Genomic DNA, 18,325 nt, shown 5'->3' with positions numbered 1-18,325 from the left:
AAAATTTTCAAATCATTTGATATTTATCTCATTTAGATTCAATAACTTCAATAAATATAAAGGATCCTATCACTATAGTCTCCCCTCGTGAGAAGAAATTTATATTCATGTTAATATTATTTTACTATGTGGTTCTTTTTGTGGCTACGAATTATTTTGCCAACCCTCACTAGATCTACTTTTTTCAACGAAACGTCAAATGATTACAATTCGTATTTAGTTTAAGTTATTACTCTTAAAAATCGAAAAAATATTCTTTATTCAAATAAAAAGTAGCTTAACCAGCTTTTTCCATACAAACAATTAAAATCATTAATATCTTATATTCTTGAAGTATTTATTTTCGAATTAGATTTGATATGATAAAAGTATTCAACTACAATAATAAATAATTTTACTTATTAATTTTTTAAATCTATTTGTGTGTGCTACTACCAGTCTATAATATTCCATTTTTTTTTGTAACATGTTGCTATATAAATCATAAATTTAATAAAAAAATGATTTTTAGTTTCACCTGAATTTAACGATGAATTTTTACAATTACAATCAAGTATTATAATACGCTCAATTGAGTAAATCTTTTTAACAACTTTTTTTTATTGGTTCTTTTAGTTATAGTAAATCAAAATTAATTAAGTTCTAAATATTTCCATTGTAGAATCTTTTTACNTAATTAAGTTCTGAATATTTCAATTGCAGAATTTTTTTAAACACCAAAAGTTAATTAGAAATGATTACTATGATTTTTATTTAAATGATCTATTACGATAAAAATGTAAAAAAAATCGAACTTTTCTGATAAATGTACTGTAAATAGTAATTATAAAATTTCCGNTTTTTTTTTATTAAAACTTTCACTTTAAAGAACAAAAAGAAGTAGGTTCAAAATGATTACTTTTAACATATTAAAAATCAATAATAATTTGAAAATAATTAATTATAAAAATTATATAATATATAATTAAAATAATTACTAATCTGGATATAATTAAGGAAATAGGAGTTGATGTTGGGTTGGGTTGGTTACATTTTTAACTTTATAATGCTATAACTCATTGAAAAGTGTACGAATCAACACAATTTTTTTATGAGAAATAATATTTTTTAATAATCCCTTTTTCATTCGACATACTTTATCTTAATCAGGGTATTAATAAGAAACTAGCAGATAATGTAGCTTTTGTAATTATCCACCAATTTCTTAGAATTAAACACTATCTACAGATTTGCATCAAAGCGTTTCTTATAATAGTGATTTTAATCACTGTCAGATTAAATCTATACTGGACCCAACTATGCACGTCTCCACTATGCCGCAACCCCACTGTGCTGAGTTTTTTTTCATATAAGATTTATTTGTTGGTATTTTTCTTTGTACAATTTTTTTATTTTATACTACTTATTGCATTTTTTTAATAAGTATTACTTGATAGTGAAGCCGGAAGATAGGTAATTTACTTAGGTTTATTTTAGTGACCGTAAATACCACTTGTCACAGGAAAGCAATTTAACATTTTGATTTAAAAACTATTGAATCGGTTTTGATAAAAATTCTGTGGGACTAATTTAAAAGCTTGTCTTTTAAATAAAAAGGATTTTACGAAAATGGTTTATAAATGGCGGAGTTTTGAGGTAATAAACATAAAAAATGCAATCAAATTCATAACCTCCTAATTTTTTTGAAGTCTGTTAAACCAAATTAAAAAAAATTATGTCATATGGGTACTACAGTATTCAATCTGGATTTCGAACTTCATCGAATAATTAAAATGCATTCTTACTTAATTTATTGAAAGTTTTTAGTTTTATCAATATCATTTTTTAACACTTTCGTTAAAATCTTACCATATTCAGTATATACAAAGTGTTCAATAAGTAAGGAAACGGCTGTTTATAATTCTTAGTTTTTAACAATTGATTTGTTTCCTTACTTTTTGAACATTTATATATCGACTATTCATTGCACAAATAGATACTTAATGACTGACCGGCTGTCGTAAGTGTATCAATTTTTAACCATAATAGTCTAAAAAAGCTCTTGACGGTTCACATACTATTCTATTGTACAAGTATATCATTCTTAGTAAATAATTAAACATTATCGTGTACACTTTAGTAAACATGACAAATCATTTAGGATCAGTAAGTAAAGATTTCTATTGTTTTTAACCATTACAAAAAAAAAAAAGTTATTTTTAATTTTAAGTAACAACTTGAAGTTACTTATTGAGTTATAAGCTATTTAATACATTGAGAAGGTATATAGCGCATGTTTTCAACCTTAAATTTGTAATTGGTTCATCAATTTTTTTTGTAAGAAAAAAGCTAAGGAATTGCTATTTTAAAATTTCAAAAAAATCTCCTTGATCACTCTAATAAATAAAAATTTTTTTTAGTTTCAAATAAATATATACAATATAAATAACAATATCCAGTCAGTACTCATCTAATGTTTTACTCATAGCACTATAATGTTTACAATAATTAACTATTTATGCTCAATTAATACATTTATTTTAGAATACAAGAATGTTAAATTTTTATTATAGAAATTAAAATAATAATAATATATAAATAAAATATTTATTAATCGTTTAACAAAAGTATAAACATATACATATAAAAAAAAATTTACTTAAAAGTAATACACTAAAAAGTTTTAATTTTATTTTAAATAAATAAATGTATAAAACTCTTCAACAAAGCTATTTATAGAAGTAAGATAGTCTTTTATAAAATATTTTTGATTTCGTTTAAAAGTACAGACCCAACAACCATTTTTTCACAATTGACAGTTATAGTTAAAGTGGAATCTTGAATTTTCACTGTTAATAACACTAAACAGTTTGAAGAGAATGTTTGACCAGAAAATCTAATTGTTGATAAAAAATATATTATTTACTCAATTTATAAAAATAGTTAATATTTATCAATATTTTCAAAGTATTACCTGAATACATTATCTCTTTCAGAAACATTTGTTACATTAGCGACTTCAAATATAGCTTTTAAAACATTAGTGTTCTTATTATAAGGAGAAACTTTTGCTACATGTTCATTCATTCCTTTTAGTTTTGCTAAAAATAAAAAATATACGTTATTTTTATATTGAGTATTGATAAGTTAGAACAATTGTACAATAATTTCCTTGTTAGCAAATACACATTCTTTTTTTTACAAAATATTAAAAATTAAATTTTAAGCAACTTTTAAATTAACATATTTTTTGTAATTATTACGATTTATTGTATATATTTAAATTTTCGAATTATATTAATTTCACTGGTAAAAATAATTTTTTTAACTTTTGACTACTGGGAGGGGGGGGCTAAATATTTGACTTATGACTTTATTTGTAATAAATTTGTGTTACTAAACTAGTTATATCTATAATTTCTTTTATATATATTTTTACATATAAATAAAATTTTTGAGATAAAGTACATTAAGTAAAAACTATCCTTATGACCAAATTTTTAATAAATTTTATTTATTACTACCTTGTTCATTTAAAAACTCTTCTTCAGATATAGCTAAAGGTTGTAAAAGTTCACCCATAGGAGCACGAAAAATAATGTCACTTTTACGTTCCATACCAGACAAGTACCAAAAAACTTCCATTACAAGTGGCTGAGTAGAATCTTTAAAGTCAATTCCTAGTGCACCCAAAACAACAGAGCCAGGTAATAACTGAATAACTGGTACTGAATTATGAATACTCAGATCAGAACTCTTTAAATAATAAAAGAAATTATGTTAAATTATATAATTAAATATTTTAAAGTAAAAAATGCATTACTTTTTGAATCAAACGAATATTAGTTAATGCTTCCTTTTGATCATGATTAGTATAACTCAACTCAACATTAACCATTGTGTTAGAAAATATGTGTGAACTTCTTGTAAAACGTGCTAACATGCTTAATTCATTATGACCTTTAATTTTATTTAAAATTTCGGTTTTTATTGAAGGTACAAATTTAGGTGCAATAACCTATAAATAAATATACAATAAAATTGTATAAAAAAATAATAATTTGAAATAAATTTATAAATCACTTGTTTTAAAACTGAGTTAGGAGGTTGATTAGTTGATAATTGATTATTAGCTGGAGATAGAATACTACCCATCGATGGCAACAAAGTTTGACTAGTGGGTACAACTAAAATTAAATAGAATTAAACCATTTTATTATTTGTTACACTGATTAGTGTTCTAAACATACAATCATCTAAGGCTAATAACAAATCCACATTGCTTGTAGGTTCGATAATTTTTGTCATTTTTTTGTTCACCATTTCATCTTCACTACTATCACTTTCTACAGACTCACTATCTGAGCTACTTTTTTCTGAATCATTAGAGGTACTAGCAGTTTTGTTCTTCTTAATTGTATAAAAATAATACATACATTTTTTACTTAAAATAATATATTAAATATTTATTGTTCAAAGTTATTATAATATATAATTTCAAAATTATCATAATATGATAATTTTGAACATAATGAGAAATTAAATAATCAAAATATTGTTATCAATCTTGAACTTTAACAATAGAACACAAAAATATAATATATCTATATAATTAATTAATCCAAATTTAGCTCACTTGGCTAAAAATTGACAGTGTTGTAATATGTAATAATATGCTATATATACAAAGTGGAAGAGATTTATCAAACTTAAGACTTTTGATATAATTATCATTTTTTTAAAAATAATTTTAGCATTCATAGATTATGTTAAAAGCATATTTTTATTATTTATAATTAACTTCTGAGCTACTACTACTACTAACCATTTAGGGTTTATCGTTAACTTACAATTTTATAGAATTTTTACAGTAGCTAACGACTTGATATAACTTCATTATTGTTGAGAAAGCCAGTAAAGGAGCAAGATGTGCCACTGTTAAATCTCCTATATGGTCACCCATTTGGGAACCAACAGCAAATAATGCAGCTAAACACCAAGGATACGGTGGCAACTGAAAGATCCACTGTGTCACACCAAATCATTATTATTTATTTTTTTTTAAATAGCCTTTATTAAAATAATATTTAGCTCAACAATTACCAAATCATTATATTTTTATTATTTTCTAATAATAAAAAAAAATTTAGTTTTTAATTTTTTTTTTTTAAAGCAGTTTTTTATAACTTTTTACAAAAAATGTGAAGTAAATATTGTAGGTATATACAACTCATATTAGTATACTATAATACTTATAACTCAATAAATATTTTTCCTAAAACTGATATTGAGTCTGAATTTTATTGTAAAAAGTGCTAAAAAGTAGCTTTAATTTTTAAAAAAATTATTTTTTATAAAAATTAATAATACAAATATGCACTTTACATAGTCTATGAATGCAAACACTATTAAAAAATTTTTTTAACAAAATGATATTTGTATCAAAAAAAGTTCTGCTACTTTTTATAGAAATATACAGAATGATCAAAATTTGATGTGCAAAAATGTTTCTCAATAATAAATAATATATTATTAAAATGAATATTGCTGCTATCAGTATTATAAAATTAAAATAATGATAAATTTTTACTTGAAATACAAATCTTTAAACAATATTTTGTTTAAAACTTTCATTGTATTATTAAAAATCAATAATGCTTAAAAAATTTTCAACAAAACAATCANAAAACTTTCATTGTATTATTAAAAATCAATAATGCTTAAAAAATTTTCAACAAAACAATCAAACCTGATATATTCATATATCAGGAATTCTTTATAATACTGACATTGTTTAAATAAATACTTTAATTTTCAGCCAAGTTAACTAAAATTTAAATAATTTATATTCAATTTTAAAAATACAAACCCAACCCAATCATACATAAAGATATCAAACTGTAACTCAAATTTCAAAACTTCTATTTTCTTTTTACAATGGATATATTTCATAGCTTATCTTAAAAATACAAATAAATTTTTCAATTTTGCTACTAAATTATGAATTTGCAGTAAAAGAGTAATTTTAAGGTTTGTTTCAGAAAACAACTAATTTTTTTATTTTATTAGTAATTAAAAATAAAATGAAAAAATATAAGAGTTTTTTTTAAACTTTTTACAGACTATTAAGGCCTCAACAAAAGAGGTTTCATTAATGAATGGATATCTAGGTCAGATAATGCTGCATTACCAACTCAGCCACACTTAAAAAATAATAAGGTTGATATATTTAATAATTTTTAGAATATTTAATTATTTATAAAAACAGAAGTATTATAATTATTAAAATATCTTTTGTTATTACTTCTTTATTATCTATTGTTTCATAACTTGAGTCAGATGAATCAGATTCAGATTCTTCAAAATCATTTGAACTATCTTCTGAGTCTTCATCAGAATCAGAGTAAAATGTTTTTTTTTTGTTTGAAGATACTCTATTTGTTTTATGATGATTAATAGATATTTCGTGTTCATCAGGTGTTGCAACATATCTAACACTTGAATCAGTTGGTTCTTCAGGAAATTGAGGAAGATCCTGATATCCAATTGCTCGACAATTAATATAATGTGATAAAGATCCCATTTGAAATTCTTCACGATCTAAACACAAAAATACTTTTTAAATAGATTGAATTTTTTTTTAATTGACTTTTTTATTGAATTTCTATGAGAGAGAATATTTCATACCAACAAAATTAGATTGTAATAATGGAGCAGGTTTCTCAGCCAAAAATATGTTCTTAGATTGTTTGCTTAATTTACTATTTATAAATTGTTCAGGAGGAAAGAGAATATTATTTAAAAACCTAGAACGATCTCTTATGTCATAGTTTTGATCATATTTAGCTTGTTTCAGTACATACTGACATAATAATGTTGTTTGATCTGGGTTTGTTAAAAATAACTTAACAGCTAAGTTCATAACTTGCAGTTTTACAATATCTTCCTAAAAAAAAATTGTAATAGGAATTTTCAATTTTAATAAAAATAATGTTTGCATAAGTTTGTTTAATTCAAATAAGGAAAGGCTTAAGAAATTTAATATTTTATTTTTAAATCTACACTTTTACCTCAGATACAAATGTCTTGGCTACTTTACGTAGAACATCAGGTGCAATAGATGATACTAATTGTGAATATTCTCCAAGCAACCATAAAATTGACGCTCTTGCTTGAGGAACAGCAATTGAATCCATTAAACGAGCCATATGCTTTATTATATCACAGTGCGCTTCTGGTTGGTTTTGAAGTAGTTTTTTTATTACAACTACACTTTCAGCAACAACTGCTTCTATAAGTAGAATAGGAGAAATTTGTTTATAAAATTTTTAAATTCTATAAATACACATTCATTTTTTAGTGAATTATAAATATTTAATATTTTTGAAAGTATCAACTTATAGTTTAAGTAATAAAGTATTTTCAGATTAATATATGTGATAAAATAATTCTAAATTGCTAGAACACTTAAAATTAAGTTTCACACAAGCTAAGTATATTCTAATTTTGTCTAGCTAGTGTATTGTTACAGGTAAAATAGAAAAAATAGATATTGCAGTAGAATGATTAGACAATGTATACAAAGCCACAAATTTTAAGCTAAGTGATTATTACTTATAAAAAATTGAGTTATTTACTATTTTAATTTTAAAAAATTTACTTTTAGTATTTTTAGCATACTAAGTATATTATGATTTGGTCATTGTTTGTAATTCCCTTTTTATGTGTACAATTTTACTCATTGCATACAAAATTTGATAATTGAGAATTTCCTGATTTTTCACTTTACCCATAATACATATAAAGTGTATTAAACACGAAAAATGGTTTCATATCAGGCTACTAAATTTAGTACTGAACAATTTTGTGCTCAAATATTTATGTATTTGTTGCCCAGTCTTTTAATAAATAATGTAATAAGCTACTCAGTGAATTTATAAGTTAAATTTCAGTAATTATATGTAATAAAATAATTATACTGTATAAATATACAGTCAGTATTTTATTTCTAACATAATTATAAAAAAGTGTTCACTATCCGCAAAATCAATCTTTCAACTTCAAACAATATATTGAATAATCAATAAAAGATAATACTTCATTAAAAAGTTACCATCACGACTTGATAACATAGACACTAGCCCATTAAGACACGTTTCTGTAACTTCTTTGATGTTTGAAGCACACCTAAAAAGTAAATTAATTATTATTTTCATTTAAGGATTTATTAGATGACTTAAGGTTAATTTTGATCACTTTCCAAGAATAAAAAAGAGATATACTTATTGTTATAAATTTATATGTATAAATATTTAAATAGAGAGAAAATTACATTTTGCACTCCTAACAACAATATTACAAGATTTCTTAAATTGAAAACTTTTTAGTGTTAACATATTCATTTGAAATCATACATATATATATATATATAGTAATGATTCTATTGTATTGAATCACTTAATTAATCGAAAAATAAAGGATGTTCACTTTAATCATTCAAATAGTAACATACATAATTAACTAGCTTATTTAGTATAAAATGACTTAATTAAGAAAATAACTGATTAATAACAACTTTTAAACAAATATTTCAGAAGTTTTTAAAAATTTGTTACTTAAACAAGAGGTGAGTAAAGTTTAGAAAATAGCAGAACCGCAACTCACATCCAGTTATTACTTTAAATTGTTAACAAATTCTGAAATACTGATTCAAATATTGTTATCAACCAGTAATTTTAGCAAATTAATTTAAAAACTAAAATTACCTTCCTATAGCTTGGATAGCTGCTGCAACAAATTGTTTATCTGTACTAGAAATATAAGTTTGAACTTCACGAAGTATTGTTGAAATACTTCCTTCATTTGCTAAATTTGTCATTATATCAAGTTTCAAAAGTTTAATATGGGTAGGATCATTAGATCTTACAAAAAAACTTTTTAAATATGGCTCAAACATACTCTATAAAAATAATTTCATAATAGTATGTTAATAATTATTCTTGAATTATGTATACTATAATACTTAATAATATTACCTTTCTATCAATTGAAATAGAGGCAATAGAATTTAATACTACTGATTGAACTTCTCTATGACTTCTTAATAAACGAATAAGAGCTTTAGCAATGTTGTGCACTTCAGTTTTTGGAGCCAAGTGATGATATAATTGAGCAACACTCATAACAACCTGGAAAATAAAATTTGTTGAAATAGTTTACTTAAGTATATTACTAACTCAGAAGATCAGTTTATTGTTTGAAAATAATTTAATATAATAAAATAGATATAAAGTCAACATATTTCTTGTTGTTTGAAGTGCTTAAGGATGTATCCATGTTTACAGTTGAGTTCTGACGTGTTTCGGACTCATTGCAGAGTCCATCTTCAGAGTGATGGTTGCTAGTCGATGGCTGCAACTATACTGATAGTATAGTTATTAGTTTAGTAGTTGCAGCTACTGACTAGCAACGATCATATTGAAGATGGATTTTGCAATGAGTCCGAAATATCAGAACTCAACTGTAAACATGGATACATCCTTAAGCACTTCAAGCAACAAGACAATCCATAAAAGCTTTAACACATTCATCAACATCTTCCCTTTCAAGTTACTACTTATAGTAGATGGGATGAGAAAACCTATACAGCTCTCACAAGAATTGAATCTCTGTGCTGACTTATCAAAACATATAACACCTTAAACTTAACATTAGGTCTACTTTATAACATAGTTAAAATTTAAATTATAATTCATAATTTTTATTTTAAAGAAACCTACTGCTGCATTTCTACTTTGCAATAATGGTTTTGCATTTCTTAATAATAATCGATGATCTGGATCTAATACACATGCTTTTTCATTATCACCACAAACTTCTTCACAACTAGATAGATCTGAACTGTCTACATTTAAATTTTCAACATTTGTAATATCATCATTATCCTAAAATATATTTTGTTTATAATTTTTTAATTAATGAAATTGATCAAATGGATTTAAATAAATAGTTCACATTTTTATTAGGGTTGACAAATTGAGTACGACCATATCTTGTTAACATGTTCACAATAATTACTTGACCCCATTCATCAATATCAACTAATAAATTGCAAAGTTTTTTGTATATTTTATGAATTAAATCAATTCTCTCAGGACAAACCTAGAAAAATTATTAAAAAAAAATTAATTATTTTCCATATTAAAAAAACTTCAGTTTTTAATAATATGTTTTATAAATTAATTTAACACTTTATAATATTGTAAATCTAGCTTTATTTTAGTACTCCTGCAAAATCTAATAACTGTAACTTACTACTTATCTTGTCTTACATACACATAAAACAACAAAATAAGTGTTATATCACAGAAAAAGGACAATTATAAAATAACTATAAAAAACAGAAAAGTTTTGCTATCAGATAAAATGTTTATGATATATACAATTATACACTATAATTTAAAATAAAAAATGTTAAAAATATTTAAGTAAAGAGTTATATATTTTAGTTTTAAATTAACATTTTAAATATTTTTTTAATTTTAAATAATATTAGCACAAATAATCAATTCTTATTATATAATCATTAATTACACATTAAGTCAGTCTAAGAAAAATTAACTTTAAAAATTAAAAACGCATACCCCAATTTTTTTAAGGATTATGAAAAAGTAATTCTTTGAAAATTTGGACTCTCTAACTTAACCCTTCCCGTGGTGCATCACGATTGAATATTCAAGCATTAGAGTAAATTTATAGTTTTTTTAGCGATTTATCTCTATGACGCTTTGGGCCACAGGTTCTAATTCTATTATGCCTTTTTCTTCATATGAACTCTGGTACACTTTTGATGATCGATCATCAATTCTCATATCTTAAAAAAAGACTTATAAATTAATTTTTTGTTAGTATTTATTATTTTTAAGTTTTTACTGGAAAATTCCCCTTTTTTTTTTTTTTTTTTTAATATGCTTATATTTAACAAACTACTTATTTTACAACTTGATGTTGTAATGTTTGCATTGCGATTCCAAATTTACCAATGGATTGCGATCACGTTGCTTTGGTTTTTAAACCAAACTATGTCAACTCTGAAGAAAAAACATGACACTTTCAAAATACATAAGAATTTTAAAGAAGTAGCAGGAATTTATAATGTAAGAAATAGTGGGAGAATAACCACACAATGGTTACAATCTAAATTCATAGCACTTCCTAAAAAACCTAGGACCAAACATTGTAATGACTTTCCTATTATTAGTCTTATGAGCGACTAATCAAAGATTTTTATAAAAATCATACATCAGAGAATTTTTAAGAAATGCGAAAATCTCAATTAAATAGTACATAATTTGAATTTAGAAATTTAGTTGGTACAAGAAAGGCTATTTTTAGCTTACAAATATTAATTCAAAAGGCTAGGAATATCAATTGCCGTCAGCTTCCTGGTTAGATTATTATCATCTCTACGTGTTCAGCAGGTTATATTGTTTATTTAATATTTCTTTATTTAATAAATATTTATATACTTATTAACTTTATGTTAACCTAAAGTGTTATATATATATATATTGTAGTGCGACCCTTAGTAGTTCCTCTAAGGGAATATAAATTAAACCTCAGTACCTAAGGTAGCTATCCCTTGTTGATCCCTTAGAATACTGTTTACGGGCATCTATGCTCAGCCCCTAAATAGTGAAGTAACATAATACAGCATATGAATATTCTTAGATAAATTTATTAGAGATGTTAAGTTCGTGAACGAATAGTTCATTTGAACTATTCACTTAGATGAACTATTCTGAACTGTTTCAGTACCTGTAACTTAACAGTTCACAGTTCGAAAAAAATTGGTAGCAATGTATAAATGAAATAGTTCGCGAACTTCTTTAAAAATTCTTTGTGGTTCGTTGTTCGAAATACTGTAAATGGTTAATAGCTGTTTACAATTAGATAACAAATAAATTATATTGTTAAAATGTTACAGGGTTTTTAACTGTTTAACAATAAAATAAATTCATACTATGTAAAAATATTAGATCAAATTTCTGATTTAACTTAAGACTACTGGTCAGTATATCTACCTTGAATTAGGTGATAATGATAACATGAGCCATGAGGGTATTAATAATAATTTTTTCTTAGTTTATGATGTTCAGGTTAAGGGTTAGTTTATAACTTAATTGCCCATAAGTAGTGTGAACTACAACTGAACTGTGTACTGCTATACTAATAGTGATAAAATGAATAGTTCATTGCCAAACAATATCAGCATGATCAATAAAATTAGTGAACTTAAGAATAGTTCATTTGAACTATTCACTTGAATGAACTATGAACTAATGAACTATTCACAGAAATGAACTAAACTTTCCATCTCTAATATTAATGTAAAATTACAAACGCGAATATTGATTGCTTAGTATTTTATTATAGTTATTTTAAAACTACTTTTGTCACTGTTATCATCCTTAATACATATAAGTGTTAATTAATGTTAATATTAATTTTTGGTTTTTTAATAATAATATTTATTTATATCAATATATTTATAATTAGTTTTATTTGTTATAAAACTAAGTTTTTTTTTATAGTTAGTTATAAGTTTTCTTATTTTTAAACATAATAGGAATTAAAATTGTTATATGATTTGAAAGAACTTATAATTTCATTTTTAAATCTACAAATTAAAGTTTAAAATAAAATAAAAATTTATGTTGATATAATTAAAATAATTAATGATAAAATCCAATTACTCATTGTTCCAATATCAACTATAAATTTAAATATTTGCTTATCTATGATACTAAGTTTTTTAATTGAATGATCATAACTCAAAATGCAAAAACGATGAAAATTTTTTAAATGGTGTTATTGTTGGATCTGATAAATTTATAAAAAAACAGATAATTTATAATATTAGATTGCAGACAATGCACATAAAAATGTCCTTTAAAAAAAATCTCTTAACAAATAATACAATTTAGTACTGTTATTAATAGTGATGGTAAAAAAATTTAAGATACTACACTGGTTCCTCTAAATAAAGCATGAAAAATGAATAATTGTATTCATGGAATAATAAATTATTAGCATAAAAATGATACTATTTCACCTATTCTGCCATTAAATTATAATACTTCAATTTTAAATTAAATTAAAAGCCATTTATCAATATAGCAATGTTAAGTTTTGACAAAAAATCACTACACCAAAGTAAGACTATTCAAAGGTGCATTTGCCTGATGGGCTATGTTTATAGAGCAATGAAGACTGCTTACTTAGAATAATCTGGTTTGTAAAAATTTTTTTAACTCTTTTTTTTTTTATAACAATAAAAATATTTTTTGAAGTGTCACAATCATTTACTCTTTATAACCCCCTAATTTGGTAACCCTAAATTTTTTACTTATTTTCAGGATTTATGACAACCCTGAGACAACATCAATTACCAAGCTTGAGATCAGGTCAGTATTTCAACCTATTCATTCATCGTTAACTAACCATTTATTCTACAGTATTGTTGTTAAGAATTCATTTATCAAAGAAAACTGCTATGGTTTTTTTATCAATCATGCAATAATAAATTAATTTTTTTTAACTATATTAAAATTTTTACCTCTTCAAAAGCCATTACTGTAGATCCGACCACTAAGGTTGATTTATCAGCCAAAAGTTTTTCTATAACTGAAATTAGTTCTTCCTTTTGATCAGGATCCAAACTATAACATTATTATAATCAATATGAAAGAGGAAGCTTGTATAGCACAATTAGAAATTACACAAAAAGACTGAAATTCTTAAACATTGATTAAATTTAATTTTCCTGAACTTAATGAACACCGTGTGTTTAAAGTATAACAACCCTAATAAGGCTGCAGACATAAAATAAATAATTTATCAAATTTCAGTTGAAAATAAAAAAAAAAAAAAAATTGTAAAACAATTTTTTTAGTTCAAAGAATATGAACATAAAAATTTATTCCTCAAAAAAAATTCTAAACAATTACTGACTAGGTCTAATGCAATTTTTTTATTACATTTTATTAGGTATAGTAATTTTTCTTTATACCTGTACAACTTTGGTATAGCATGAGCAGCAGTCTTACGAACATAGGGTGACATATCTGCAGCTGAATCTTTAATAGCTAACATTACTATAGGAACAATCATTACAACTCTTATACTTGATAAAACTCTTAAAGCAGAGGCTCTTATTAATTGATTTGGATCCTAAGGAATAAATCATATGAATAAAATTAATTTAAAACTATTTTTAAAATATAAGATGATTAAAAAAAAATTAATTATATATACATCAACCACATAATTTAGTTCTTAAAAATAAATTTGTAAGTTACAATTTTTGATTGTACAAATAAGGCCAACTGAATAAAAATATAATAATATTTTAAGTGCTTACCGTTAAATAAGAGACATTTGTAAAATTATTTTATTATCATTATTAAAAGCCACATCATCAGCTACCAGGCAAAATCTCATTATTTACAAGACAATGAAAAATTTTACAATTTTGCACTTGTTTATGTAGAAAGAAAGTTTAGTTATTGAGCATTTATATGAAGTATTTTTCTTGAGACACTAATACACTTAAAAAAGTAACTTGTACATATATTTTCCAAAAAAATTACAAAAATCAGATTTACAAGATTTTTTTATGTAACCAGTGATGTGACTTTTAATAATATTTATAAAAAAATGTGATTATAATTATATAATTTAATACTTTTACTGAATGTCTGTGATATTATATACCTTTAATGCTCTCTGAAATGTAGAAATAGATAATAATGCTAAATCCTGTTGTTGCTCAGCATAACGAACTAAATAAACATAAACTAATTTTTTCACTTCAATATTTTTAGACACAACATTTTTTACAACAGCTGGAAATAATTCAGAAGCGTCTCTCCCCTTAGCAATCATCTGAAAATTTAAGCAAAAACCTTTCTAATCTCTTATACTAAAAATTACAAAAGATAACAGTAGATTACAAAAAAAAAGACAAAGATAAATACTATTTATTAAACTTACACCAATTATCCGTTTCATAGCTTCTAATTTTGGTCCATCTTTTGTAGAATCTAACATTTGTTTTAAATCATCATGTCTGTAATAAAATATAAAACAAGTTATAAATTTTTGTCCAAAACGTATATTTTTTGAAGTTACTACATAAATTAGCCCCTTTAAATAGAGGCTTACTNCATCATGTCTGTAATAAAATATAAAACAAGTTATAAATTTTTGTCCAAAACGTATATTTTTTGAAGTTACTACATAAATTAGCACCTTTAAATAGAGGCTTACTTTTGAAACTGTGTCATAAATGAAATGAAAGAAAAGAAGCAGATAATAGGACAATAGAACATTGTCAGCAAAAGTTTACAAAGTTCAAATGTAGACTTAGATATTTCTTCAGAATTATTAAATTAACTAGTCAAGATTTTAAAAATTTATAGAGAAACTGTATTAAATCCAGCTAAATTGGAAAGTCACATAATCACCATTATTTAAAAAGTTTCCATTAAATTTAAAACACCTAGATAGAGAAAGAAAAAAATCAACGTTTTCTTACGAAGTTAGCGATGGCCTATTAAAAGATCCGTAAGAAGACACTTCTATTTTTTAGTGTTGATGGCGCTGTTCATATAATCACAACCCGATTAGAGTTTAAAGAATGTTTGGTTTATTTATATAGAATTAGGAAACTTAGTTCTAAATCTTAAGAGCAACTGAGATCTTATTATATGGACTTGGCATTACATTTTCAATCTGAAGATGAAAAAGATATTTGTGCGTATGATTTATTTGAAGAACTTATTAAACAAGAATTTGTTAAAATGTAGTTGAAGAATCAACAACACCTATTGATGTACTTGATTTTATAAAGAAAAAGTAATGGAGATTTTTCGAACTAAGCCTTTAATATTAGGATTTTGTAATTAATCTCAAAAACTTCATCTAGTGCAGAACACAGAATAAATGTAAATAATAAAAATTAAATGGTGAAAATTATATAATTTGTAAATTTTCCATAATACGTAAATTGTAAATTTTAAAACTCTAAAAGTGGTGTTAAAATTATTTCTCCATCATCAAATTTTCACCAGAAATTTTAATTGCCTAAAGGTAAGAACTAATATGAGTAAAACAGTACTAGTTCCATAGTGATAGCTTATTTAGATGTGAAGTTATAGGCTCTAGAACATAAGGTGTTTTTTAATGTTTTTGATTATAAAAAACTAATTTGATTATTGTTGATAATCGTGTTTATTTGGATTTGTTATTATAATAATATATGAGAAAAATTCTGTAATTGGAGTTGCCATTTCATTATTCAGCAATGGACTTACCACTCTAAAGTATAATAGGTTAAAAAACCTACCAATTGGAAAATGCCTTATTATCCTTTAATAGACCATATAAGAGAAAAAAGAAAACTAACTTTTTATAATCAGAAACAAAGAATGATGATAATCCACCAGATGCAGGATCGTTGGTATAATCAGTTTCTGTTGTAGATGTAGGCAATCCATTTTTGTCGTATGCTCCATTTGTTCCACCAGACATGTTAAAATAACTGAAAGTCAGTGAATTAAACAGAAATACCTTGTAATAAGTCATTCATATTTACTTTATCAATACTTTTAAATAAAAAAAAAAAATTCAAATTAGTTTAAATTTATGGTAGCTTACTTAAATTGAGAGAGAAAACTTTTATCAAATAAAAAAAAAATTCAATTGAATGATTTGTCAAATTTACTGAACCTCGAAATAAATGTAAACTTAAGATTTTAATTTTCTACTAGTTTAACATAATTGTTAAAAAGAACTATATAATCTAGAATATATATCTAGAACCATGATAAAAATCAATAACCTAATTATTCTACTAGTAATAAATAATTTAAACATTTATCACCAGAAATAAATATAAACAATAGATAAAATACTATTTAATCTATGATAATGGTTCTCGAAGCACGGACGCTATCATAACAGTTTTCGTAATTTACTTGCCTACTTTACAGGCGAATCAGACCGAATATTCCGTTTAGTTTTATAAGTCTATGCATCTTATTTCTTCAAGTATAAATTAACTGATATTTTTTTACAAATTTATTATGAATAAACCCAATATAAAAGGATTAATTTAAGACAATTTAGGTTGAAAACTTCTTAAATTTTTTGTGAAAGGGTCGCCACGATTTTTTTTTTAAAGGGCTATATGTAGCTCTATCCGCTGTATCTGATAACACTGGTGTGTAGTTAACTTATATTTAACTGATTACAGCGAATGGGGAATTAACGAATAAAATGAAAAATTAGTCTTTTTATTATTATTTTTAAAATAAATGGGATTTTTTCTAATAAGTTAAATAACATATGTTATACCTTAAAACTAATTTTACATTACTAACAATAAATATGGAAATAAAATTAATTTTTCAAATTTTTTTAAGTAGATTTTATAAAGGTCATTTTTAAAGTTTTAACTCATTTAATTATAAAAATAATCGTATTGATTATTTCAAGGCTCTAATATAATATTACCACCGAATTTATGTTGACATGAAACATTCCACATCAAATCACTTAATGATCATACTAGTAATTTTTTTTTATGAAAAATAATCTCTAAACAACTTAGAAATTCCAATTAAATTTTTTGATTATTATTATTATGTACTAAAGAACTAAGCAGAATGTTAATTTCTTTTCTTTAAAAACTCCCAAATTTGTTCATTATTATGAACAATACTAGTTTGAATCTTATTTAAATAATCTGAATTATGTCTGAATATATTTTTACATCTTAGTCTTAGACTTAAAAACTCACTATACAGTGAAGGACCCTGTTCCTTTAATATCTTTATAAAAATACTTTTTTTTTTAAATTATGAAATGTAGCTCACTAGAAAATCATTGTGAGAAACAAAATTTACTTGGGTAATCATAAAAATAAATCTATCTAATAGTAGAGTGATAACATATTCATAAAAACTTTCATTTGCAATATTTACGTTAACACACAATTAAGACCAATCAACACTTGTAAGAGAATGAGAGATGTTAACATAGTTATTATGTTTAAAATAATAAAAACAAGAAGCATTATCATTATTTTGCTTTACCTTTTAAAATAAAACTTAGGTTACAATAAGATTTTTATTGAACTTTACCTCATAAGATATGAGCATTATACAACATTTATCATTTTTAGAAATGGAATAAGTATTTAACATCCCTCTATCATTTAAAATAATGGTAAGAAAAAAATTTTAATTTTTATTGAGCTATAATAAAAATATTGTAAAACAAA

The 18,325-nt window shown here is 23.9% G+C and overlaps 1 protein-coding gene across 3 annotated transcripts; it reads right to left on the bottom strand.

Annotated features, from left to right (window-relative positions):
- Positions 1–2,578: 2,578 nt before the first annotated feature.
- LOC126901134 (AP-3 complex subunit beta-1) lies at positions 2,579–17,205 on the bottom strand. 3 transcript variants are annotated; one of them, XM_050677386.1, is made up of 20 exons: positions 16,699–16,914; positions 16,448–16,582; positions 15,034–15,109; positions 14,755–14,925; positions 14,051–14,211; positions 13,598–13,700; positions 9,994–10,140; positions 9,759–9,923; positions 9,015–9,167; positions 8,745–8,938; positions 8,093–8,166; positions 7,050–7,270; positions 6,667–6,925; positions 6,284–6,579; positions 4,230–4,386; positions 4,063–4,166; positions 3,803–3,997; positions 3,504–3,735; positions 2,954–3,080; positions 2,579–2,875 (listed from the first exon to the last, which is right to left on the bottom strand). In XM_050677386.1, exons 2-20 carry the CDS (start codon positions 16,570–16,572, stop codon positions 2,734–2,736), a joined length of 3,102 nt encoding a protein of 1,033 aa, XP_050533343.1. In that variant the 5' UTR covers positions 16,573–16,582; positions 16,699–16,914; the 3' UTR covers positions 2,579–2,733. The 3 variants fall into 3 exon arrangements, with proteins under 3 accessions (XP_050533343.1, XP_050533342.1, XP_050533341.1); XM_050677385.1 differs by lacking the exon at positions 16,699–16,914 and adding an exon at positions 17,023–17,205 and having other exon boundaries at positions 2,580–2,875; positions 4,230–4,389; XM_050677384.1 differs by having other exon boundaries at positions 2,580–2,875; positions 4,230–4,389; positions 16,699–16,912.
- Between the last annotated feature and the right edge of the window lie 1,120 nt (positions 17,206–18,325).

The sequence above is a fragment of the Daktulosphaira vitifoliae genome, unplaced genomic scaffold, assembly GCF_025091365.1.
Source record: "Daktulosphaira vitifoliae isolate Bord-2020 unplaced genomic scaffold, ASM2509136v1 Scaffold_3, whole genome shotgun sequence".
NCBI classification, from domain to species: domain Eukaryota; kingdom Metazoa; phylum Arthropoda; class Insecta; order Hemiptera; family Phylloxeridae; genus Daktulosphaira; species Daktulosphaira vitifoliae.
Note: the sequence above shows the minus strand (reverse complement) of the source record. Positions and strands in the feature narration are given on the sequence as shown.